Below are 11,193 nucleotides of genomic sequence, written 5' to 3'. Positions count from 1 at the left end.
TCACACGAGTCCCACTATAGATGACACTGTTGCTTTGGGACAGACAAGCTTGCAAGATCTCAACATAACACACTACAAAGAAAATACACACCAGGCTGATTATACATGGGAACTAAATGAACAACATATTGTTGTTGGGGGAACTATTGCTACTGCTGGATACAAAAGTCATTTTTTTCCGTACATTGTGATAAAGTATCCTGTGTTCATCCCATAATCCCATCCCATCATTAGTTGTGTGTCATTTGCTACCGAATCAGAATCTAGAGAAGATAGACCCAACTGATGATACTGATTTATAAGCACACTGTCAATTCACTGCTGCTGGTTGTACTATATTACACTAAGTTACAGGTAGATTCTATTATTTTTCAGCCCATCTAACCCAAAGGAGTAATTGTGTGCAACAGATGCATGTACTCACCAGAGAGGGGCATCTGGTCAGACTGTGTTACTGGACTTGTACTGGTACTGGCTCTGCTCAACTGTTGGTTGCTCTGGCTGCTTGGAAGACTGTCCAAGACATGTTGTTGGCCTTATTAAAGGACAGATAGTAGTAATATTTAAACACAGACATCACATAGCTCAATGTGGATATATTATTACCTGACATAATTATATCCTCAGTAGCCAACTGTTCCTTTCTCAATATAATGCAGTACACCACCACTAAGACCCACTATGAAATCAATGATGAACAAGGTGTAGTGTATAGTCATCACCTTTTTCAAAACTACAAAAATGAAGAGAAGATTCTTTGAAGTATAATTCCTAGTAGAACTGCTGTATTGGACTGCATTGATTAGTACAGGTGGACCTAATAAGTACATTTTGACTATGCATATTTTTTAATGTGAAAGTTTATTCTGTACAAACTGAAATACATACTTGTCTTTTTGAGCAGTGACAGACGTTTCCTGGCTTCAACTGGTCTGAGGACAGAAAGGAGGTCACTCTCCTGCAGGTAGCTCAGGTCCTCAACTCCTAAACATTGCAGATGCTCCAGCAAAGGCTCAGGGTCTCTCAGTTTAGGCACTGATTTGATGAAAGACAGAAGCAGACTCTCTGCATCCATGACTAGGAGGACTAGAAGGGATGGAAAAATACTGTTACTGTCAGATTTTAATCTTTCAAACTCCAGATGACTCTGAGTCAACAATGCTATGCTCAAGTGAAATTACTCTTGTCCCACAAAGCTTGTACACATGCAAATGGTAATAATCTAGTTTCCGCTCAGGCTTCCAACATTTCATGCTTGTTTCACTTCATACAATGCAAATGCTGGCACATAGGACACATCATGAGGTGTAACAATAAAGTATACATGCTGGTCCTGCATCACAAGCATGAGCTGAATCTGTCTGAATTCAAGTGCCTCACCTTGGTTTAAACACAGAAAGACCCTTTTTGTACTGAATGCCTTTCCACTGCATCTCGGTAGCTGCTCAACATTGGGTTCTTTGACTAAAGTTTCTCCTACTGTGGAGCACACTGCTTCACTGTACAGTTCAGCATGGAAAGGAGTGGAGTTCTTAACCACCAGTTTATGCCATGAAATCAACTCTCACCACTTATCTGCAGAGAGAAAGAAAAAAATTATGAATCATGAAATTTGCCAAAATCAAAATAAATGCTATTGGTTGTGAAAAAGTCAACCTAAACTGTGTTAGCAGATCTCCCCTCAATAAACTAGAAGATGATCGTTAGCTTATCCTTTACATATTTTTCAGTATTGTTTTGAATTTCATGTTGACCACTGATTAAAATTTGAAAAACCTTGAAAAAGGCAGAGTAGGTCGCTCCTCCTATATTTGTGGGAGGCAAGAGGAAGATGAAAATATTAGTTTTAAGAAAGAGTAACTGGTTGAAATAAACAATAACCAAATTAGTGAAAATGTAGAAGAGGGTTAATAATCGATTATTGTTAATTGTTGCAGCTCTAAACAAATGTTGTTCTTCTTTCTCTCTGACTGTGTCAGTCAGTTCACAAAAGTATGACTCACTGTTAAGTGCTAAGCTAACGTTAGCATAAATAAAATAAAAAGTGGTTGGTCTGGCTGACTACTAACACTCATAGATATATATCTATGACTAACACTGGCAGACGCCGCCACCGGCCATACTTTTGTCATCACAGTTAGCTAAAATTTCAATTGATGACATGCTAGCAGATTGGTTTTGTCGACTGAGTAAAGTCAGAGGCATGGTGGTAAATAAAGCTAATACTACTCAGCTTCAGGTTGATACTTGCCTTCTGCCTTCGTCCTTCCTCCAGCCTCGACATTAGCTGCTGTTTGCTCCACGTTTCTGTGACCAAACGGGAACAGCCGCGTGGTGGTAGTTGACCTTGTTAAGCGTAACGTCAAAGACGGATGTTCAGTGTCCCAACAGCCAATGGCATGTCTTCTTCTTCTTCTTCTTCTTCTTCTTCTTCTTCTTCTTCTTCTTCTTCTTCTTCTTTTCCAACCGTTTCTGCCGACCAATCCAAACGGGACCCGCACTTTTCAAAGCACGCACTCCAATGACATGTCGCGTTCACGTTTTTGTCGTTTGTGTTTGTGCAGGGAGACGTTGCAGCAGTAAAATGTCTCGTGATTACACGTGTTTTGTTCAGACATGCTGTGAAATAATTCAAGACGTTTTGATTTACATTGGATTGTGTATATATATATATATATGTATATATATATATACACACACACACAATAGCCTACAGTGTTAAATAGTTATTTTACTATTAATTTCTCAGTAATTTTAAATGATTTTTTTAAGTTTTGTTGATTTTGAGTTTATTCCATTAAATAACAGACAAATATTTGTAAAATTATGACATTTGTGAACATATTTTAACAATACACATCTGTATTTCTAAAGTGTTTTTGTAAAAGAACACAAATATCACGTGTTCACATGTATTTTTCAGTTACAGCGATTTCTTGTTATTTTACATTTGATATGTAAAATTGCAGTCTATTTCGTTGATTGTCCAGAATGTTTCTGTATTTTTAAAATACAGAAATAATATGTAAATGTAAAATACTGTTATATTATTATTATTTTTTATTTTTTTACAGTGCAGGATAAACAGAGGTTTTAGTCACTGGTCCTGAAGATCCATTAAGATATCACAGTCTGTAAACAATCTGGGCCTGATTTTTGACTCTGAGCTTAGTTTTATTCCACATATCACAAATATTACAAACATTGTCATACAGTATAAAATAAAATTAACAATAAAATACAGCAATAAAAGCAAACATGTACAGTGTTGTAGTATTAGACAGTCCAAAACATACACAAGAGATATAAAAAATAAATAAATAAATAAATACCAAGCAGATCTAAAAACAGACGTTCAGATTTAACAGTTTATACATGGTTTGTCCACAGGGAGCAGTGTTGGGGGCTGAGGATGCTGTGGCCTCCTTCACTCCCTCCTAAAACCCTGGAACTCAACTCCTCCAACTTCTCATCCACTGGGTCCAGTTTCCTCAGGGACAGACCACAAAGAGTCTGAGTGGGTCTCTAACATCCTCAACCACCTGCACCAACACCAGAGCCCCCTCCTGTTACACCCTCTACTACACTAAGGACGGCATCAGACCCTCAAACATCAACAAATTATAAACAGTCAGAAAATGGAAATATGGATTGTCATCAACTTTCATAACAACAGTTTAAATAAGAAGTAAAAAAAGTAAAAGTAAAAATTCAGCAAAAAAAAAAACAAAAAAAAGCAATACTGTTTTGTTTTTTGTTTTTTTAATACTGTGAGCTCCTTGTAACTGAATGTTTGTGGTAACAGCTGATCAGCGTCTACAGCAGCGTTTCTGGATTTACATAATTAAATGGGGGTGTGGTTCATGTGGCTATTTTTAGGTTTTGAGAAAATGAAGGCCACAGGGTCACATATACAGAAGAAGACGCTTATTCACACGGGACTAGTTTGACCTGGGACCTGTAGTGATTTGTAGTAATGCTGGAGAGTGTCTGTGAGTCTGTAAAACTAACTAAAAGTAAAACTGACACAGCAAATGACCATATATCTGGTAACACGTATGTCCTGTGATGACACTAATCCAGTGCAAATGTTTCTGACCCATTCACCTATTTAGACGATGAAATTATTAGACCAAGTATTTAAGGGTTTATCTGCAAATGTGGAGCTGGATTAAATACTGACATATGAATTATCCATCATAATTTACTAAAGTAACGAACGCTTTCTAAAGTATAAACTGCCCTCTGACATGTGGTGGAGTGAAGCGTAAAGCAGCAGAGGGGTTCAGCACCTTCTCACTGATGGATGGACCTGATGTTTCTGATGAAGTATTTCTGGAGACTTCAGACGTTCGCTGGATCATTTCTGTTCAGGAATTCTCAGCCTCATCGTTGCCACTGTCTGCAGGAGTCAACATCAGAGTAGATTAGTACAGGTCATAATAAAACACGGAGGTCATCAGATGTTTAAGCTTCTTCTCTCGTTTCACTGAGGATTCACCAGAAGCTAAAGACACAGGTCAGTGTGTCTGACAAAGAAACATCTAGAGATGAATGAAGTCACTTTCTACATCAATGTTTCACTGCACAGACTAAAACTGAACCATGGAATAAAAACTACTGCATCACATTCATGTTCATGAATCCTGTAGAAATATTCTCTCATTTCATCCATTTTACATCAAGACACAATCAGATCAACTCTCATCATCCTCATAGATCTTTACTGAGGAACACACTTACCATCCAGGAATGGTTTGTTCACATCGTTACCACCAACACACAGAGGAAATATTAGAGCTTTATGATTATTTTACAAATTTACTTCATGGTTTGTAGTGAATTGATAACAGCAACTAGATCTTTTATTCAGAGATTTATTCCTTCCAATCAGATTTTTAATTCTCTATTTAATTCGGGAAAAACAACTTCATTTATATAACACATTCCTACAAAAATGCAGACAAATCTATTCATCAACCAATTACTTCTACTTCTTTTAAATGTGATCATCTGTGATGATCATAACATTAATTAGCTTTAAGCTAACTCTGGTTCTAACATCACATGGTGACATTTACAGGACTGTAGCTGGATTAATAACATGTCACTGATGAAATAATTCAACTGAATCAGTAACAGAGAAATAAAACACTGACCTGGTCGAGCAACTACAACCACCATTGTAGGAGCTGTAAATAAAGATGAAGATGAAGTGAGTTATTTCCTCCAGTCTCATGTTTCTACAACAGTGTGTGAAGTTGGTTGTAAAACGCTGCAGCCTGTGCAGGACTAACTTGAAGGATCAGGTCAGCATTCAGTATTTTATTGTCAGTAAATGTCAGAACACATTCAGTGTTGGATATCTGCTGATAGAAACATCCACTTGACTCTTAAACTGACTCAGTGACTCCTCTGTCCAGTGTCCACGTCTGAGTGTCTGATCATCTCATAACTCTGGATTAGTACAAAAGGCAGCATCAACACTTTCTCTGAGGGAAAGGACACTGGACTGATGTTTAAGCTGCTACCGATCTAGTAAATGTGTCTGGATCAGGAGGAGAGTCCAGACAACACATTGTTAGTTTGATGGTGGAGAGAAAAATCCAGAATAACATCAGCCACATGTTTTAAATCAGTCCTGCACAGACACCAACACACACAACATTCACAACACAGAGGATGCACCTGGGGTGAAGATTGTTCTGCATCTGACAAGAGCTCCTGTAAACAAACAGAGAGAATGAAGTGATGGTTGATGGTAGAAGTTGTTGTATTGAAGGACTTGTACTTGTCCACAGTCCAATAATAACAGAGCTCTGATAACAGACTCACTCCATTGTTCTTCTGGAGGAAAAGATTCTGTGGAATCTTGGTGTAAATACACTACAGACAACTCTGGATTACAGGACCTACAATCATTGATGTTGTTGAACACAGTGAAGATACACAACACTGAACCTACCAAGGATGCGTTTTCTGAACCAAACCACCGGCACCACAACTAGAACCAGGACCAGGACTCCTATCACTGCACCAATGATGACAGCAACTCCACCTGAGTGAGGAAGATGATGATCTAAAACCCAGAAAAGAGAAACATGTGAGCTTCAAAACTAAACCAGAGTGTCAGAGTATTCTCAGATGAGACTATGTGAAGACAACTTCTACCTGTTCTCTAGTTACAATCATCTCACTCACTTCAGTCCAACCAGATTAAACCAACTTTCTTACCCCAAACATTCTTCACTTGTGTATCAGATGCAGCATGAAAGACTTCACAGCTGAAATTAGACTTGTCTGATTTTTTAATCTCCACAGAGTCTCTTATCTGGAAGGTGCCGTCTTCATTTGGACTAACTCCTGAACTCTTCACTCCGTCCTCTCTGGTTAGAATACGGCCGTTCCTCTTCATATTCAGGATGATGTTGTTTGGGTAGAAGCCTGAGACCAGACACGTTAAAATGACGTTGGTCTGAACTTCAGAGTTCTCAGGAAACATCTTCACATCAGGAGGAGCTGGAAGCAGAAAAGATGAGGTGATGTTTGGAGGGAGGCTACGTAGCAGCATGATACAGACCAATGTCACCACATATATCTGTAGTAAATAATTCAATATATTCTCATGTCTTACTTGTGTCTATGAACTTAGATGAAATGATCTGTCCTCCATCAGAGTCAGGATCTAAAACACAGAAACATTCACATTATTTTCATGTTCAGTCTTTCAACACAATCCTGATCTGTTCCTGAAATAATGTGGATGTTAAATCACAGAAAAGAAAAGACACAAAACATATTTAATCATTTGTTCAGTGAGAAACAAGAATAAAAGAATGAAACTGATTCTGATTTTCTACCAGGTCAGAATCTGTAAACCCATAAAACCAGTGTTTCCTTCTAACTAAAGTTTCTCCTCGTTAAGTCTCTGAAGACACAGAGTTGTCCCATGTAAACACCAACGATTTATCTTCAACAGAGACACATGTTTTAGACGTAATAATCTCCTGGAGAGAAACTAAGAAACTACACCTGTCCTAGTGAATTACACCAAGTCTGATTAAACATCTCAGGTGTGAATGAACCCTCAGATCCTTCGTTGGTGAATCATTTCAATCATTGGATCATTTGAATCATCCTGATTCATTCCTGATCTGTTATTGAAATAACGTGGATGGAAATTCACAGAAAAGAACCAGTTCCCAACAGAGAGACTCCAGATAAACTTTATATTCTGTAGACAGGACGTTGGTGAAGCTTCCAGACATGAGAATATCAGAATATGAAGAAGAGTTTAATGAAACACATCTGATCACATGAACGATCATTTCTACTTTCTACAACATTCATCTAATTTCCAGGTTTGGAGATCAGCTCCTAGAATCTGTCTCCTGATGAGATCTGAACAGTTCTTGTAATTGAGAGAAAGAACCAACATTAAAATTCTCGCCTCCTAGTTCAGATAAGTTTCTTGTTTAGTTTGGTTCTTAGCTCCAGGACCAGAATCTTTTAAAAGGCTGTTAAAAAGATGTTTCTTATTCGTGTTAATTTCTACCAGTGGATGAATCAATGAGTACAACTCCTCTTCTGGTCAGTAGGTGGCTTTAATGGGACTCATTGTGGGTTCACATTATCCAAAGGAATGAGGAGCAGCTCTATAGGTGGAGAAACACCAGATCAGTGTTCACACCTAGACTCTAGAGACCAGCCCCGGGTCTGTTTCCTTTTTATGTAATGTGAGCTGTGAGATTGTGTGTTACGTCTTGAGTATTGACGTGCTGTGTAGTCAACACACTTTGATGTGGCTTTTTTCCCACTTCCACATATTCACTGAGCTAATGCTAAAGAGACAGCTAGCAATGTGTTACCGTCAGTAACATGGAAACACTCAACAACGATTCTTATCACAAAAGCTGGATTTCCTTAACGGCCTAGGTCCGCACCACCTTGCACCACCACCACTTTAAATCGCTGTTTCCATTGCTAGGAGGTGGGCAGAACAAGGCCAAAGAGATACTTCTCTGGGTACTTTTTAGTCCCTCCTCTGTGGTCAGTCTGAAGTAGGTGAATTGGGGCCAAAAATGTGACATAGAACGCTGTTTACTACTGATTGGTCAGAAAAGAAAAATCAGCGCCACGTACAAACCCGGGTGTTTTGGTTTAGACTAGAGAGATGACTGTTTTTGACTCGTAAAGCTGCTCATTTTCAACTCTCTGCTCTCATGTCGGTACATTTTTTTTAAATGATGACTGTAAAGTCTTGTCGTTCTGGACCAACCCGGAGGTGAGGGCTTTTCTGTCCTTGTTGGGAGAAGTGAATATACAGCTGAGTTGGACTCGGAACGACAAGGTTTTCCATCGGATCGCGGCTGAGATGGCAAAATTTTGCTTTATCAGGACAGAAAAACAAATGAAGGAGAAACTTTTTAAAAAATGAGGGCCAATAATCGGGCAGCCAAGGGGCACAACAATACGAGTGGTGCTGACCAAAACGTCCCGAAATTGTCTGAGGAGATGGATGCGATATACGGCCACAGACCAGGGAGCGCCGGTAGGGAAGCTTGCCTTGAATCCATTACACCGTTGGCACAGTCTTCCGCTAAGTTTTTATCTTTTATTATGTTCATGTGTTCTGTTTGAAAGCTCATAACTGCATGACGGTGATTTTCCTGCGTTCACTGGTTGTTGGAACATTACTTTACTGTGTACTTAAAAAAAGCTGGTGAGGTGTGGGGCAGTGTGGAGCTAGGCCGTCTATGGAAATCCGACTTAAGAAGGGCACCAGCAAGACCTTGAACAACTTCAGACCTATGGCTCTCACCTCTGTGACCATGAAGACTATGGAGAGGGTTATCAGAGATCACATCACCAAGGTAACCAACTCCATGATGGACTTGCTGCAGTTTGCCTTCCAGGCTGGCAGAGGTGTTGATGATGGCAAGATATTCATCTTAAACACCATCCATCCAGGTGCCTCTATTTCCAGACTTCTCATCTGCCTTCAGCACCATGCAGCCACACATCCTAGCTGAGAAATTCATCAGATACTTTAATCTCAGCCATCATCTCACCCTGTGGATTACAGACTTCCCTACAAACAGGTGACAGAGGTCTGGTGAACAACATCCTCTTCACCTCCACCGGCTCACCTCAGGGCTGTGCCCTCTCTCCACTCCTCTACATCCTTTACAGAGATGACTGCAGATGTGACCAGCCACACTGTCATCTTGTGAAATCTGCTGATGACACAGCCCTCCTATCCCTGCTCTCTGACCAAAGACAACATCATGGCCCAACCCTGAAGGACTTTGTGGAGTGGTGTTTTGTGCCATGGGTACCGATGATACTGGGAACCACAGTGGCCCCGGTGCTTAATCTCAACATACATAAAACAAAAGAGATGATGGTGACCTTCTCACCTAAAAAGAGACTGTTGAACATGGTGAATGTCTACTCTAAAATCATTGGGCAGCCTGTTCTGCCCTGTGTGACCAACAGACAACAAAGACAGCACGCAGGACTTTACAGGACTCTTCCAACATTCTGTGCACTGAATTTGAGCGGCTTCCATCTGGCCGCAGACTCTGTTGTCCAGGCTGAAGGACGCAGAGGACGAGGACAACCTTTGTCCCTAGGGCTATCCAGCTCCTCAATTCAGCCTCTTAATTCTGAGCACAGAAAGCTAGATGTACTTTTAATACCAGAACTTTTAAAGTTTTAATCTGAATGTGCAATTGTTGGCATGTTTTGTTTTGTATGTCCTTTAAGCTGCTGTCATGACCTTTTAAATTACCCCGTGGTGACAATTAAATTGATTTGGACTGATTTGAACTGAGATCAGTGTTCACATCTTGAGGGATGTAAATATGAGGTCTAAACTAACCACAGCCTGATTTAACTGGACTAAGCAGAACAGGTATGAATAAACCCTCAGATCCTTTGTTAGACCACGTTTAAACAAATCCAATTTTTGTGTGAAACCGCTCAGTTCTGCCTGTCGTCCATGACGGATCCGGATCTTCCTGTGACTGGAACCACACCTTTTTGAATCTAGGTCCCAGGGTGAAAAAGAAAAATATGGAGCCTGTACGGTTCCTTTTTTCCTTGGCCCTTGTTGTTACAGCCTTTCTGGAACTAGATGCGCAATAGAACAAGTTCATTTTGTTTTGGTTCATTTATTTGTCATTATTTAAATAATATTCTGTTCAACTTGCACTTCATTAAATGCCCTTAAAATAAAAAGACACCGTTTTTGGACAAAGTTTGTATGTTTTCATTCTTTAATCACTTGCACAGTTTCTAAAGTACCGTTTGGCTCCGTTATCAGATAAAATCTGAAACAGACTGAGACCTACTGCTCAAACCAATGGATGGTTCAGATCCCTGCATCTTTGCTTTCCAGCCATCTTTATGTCCGTTTTTGCCTGTGGCATATGACCTGTTTTGTTCTGCTCAATTTTGGATTTTTTGCCTGCTCCTTACCTGCTTGTTGCCTGATTCTGCCTGCCCTGCTGTGTATGACCTGTTGCCTTGCTCTGATTAAAGATTTTTGGATTTTGGACTCTGTACCATTGCTTCCCTTCCTTTGTTACTGGGTTCACTCTCCAGCCCATCACATTTCATGTCACATGAACAACATTATGGAAGACCAATTCTGCCAAAATTAAAAATACATAAATAAATGAATAAATAAAAAGATAGCTACAGATAAATAAATATAAAAGCTATTTATTTAATGATTCACGTACTTCAGCATGCACAACAAAATGTAATGCAGATGAGGGGAACTTTTTGCCTATTGGTTGATCCATGAGTGGACGGATCAACTGAACATGCCTTCTTTTTCACAGCCAGCCAGGTAGTTTGAACTGAAATGCTGCAGCAACGGCAGGCAAGAGCCAACAAAGTTGATGACTTCAAACCAGGAGATTGTTGCAGAGCTGCAGACCTCTACTGTCACAACCGATCAGTCACTAAAACGTTGTGTTGTCCACTAATATTGCACTGTAACATTAAATTAATTGAAAAAAAAAATACTTTTGGACCTTTGGTTACTTTTCAGTGTTGTTATAGTAGTTAAGCTTGTGGTGGCTGACGCTAATTAGGCTAACTTGAGGATGAACCATGGATGTACTCTTTAGATATATCTATTCTGTGAGCTTGACATTAGATGGCTTTCACTGTTTGCATTTT

General features: G+C 39.6%; 1 protein-coding gene across 2 annotated transcripts in view; it reads right to left on the bottom strand.

Annotated features, from left to right (window-relative positions):
* Positions 1–5,384: 5,384 nt before the first annotated feature.
* Positions 5,385–11,193, bottom strand: part of LOC125019923 — a 268,060-nt gene continuing 262,251 nt past the window's right edge. For both annotated transcript variants that reach the window (XM_047605052.1, XM_047605053.1), the window contains 3 exons: positions 6,235–6,519; positions 5,966–6,079; positions 5,385–5,724 (listed from right to left, as the gene is read on the bottom strand). In XM_047605052.1, the coding sequence (XP_047461008.1) occupies positions 5,669–5,724; positions 5,966–6,079; positions 6,235–6,519 (455 nt within the window). In that variant the 3' untranslated portion in view covers positions 5,385–5,668. The remainder of the gene's footprint in view (positions 5,725–5,965; positions 6,080–6,234; positions 6,520–11,193) is intronic.

This window comes from Mugil cephalus, chromosome 14 (genome assembly GCF_022458985.1).
Source record: "Mugil cephalus isolate CIBA_MC_2020 chromosome 14, CIBA_Mcephalus_1.1, whole genome shotgun sequence".
NCBI lineage: Eukaryota > Metazoa > Chordata > Actinopteri > Mugiliformes > Mugilidae > Mugil > Mugil cephalus.
The sequence above is the reverse complement of the archived record's forward strand: the minus strand, read 5'-3'. Positions and strand labels throughout refer to the sequence as shown.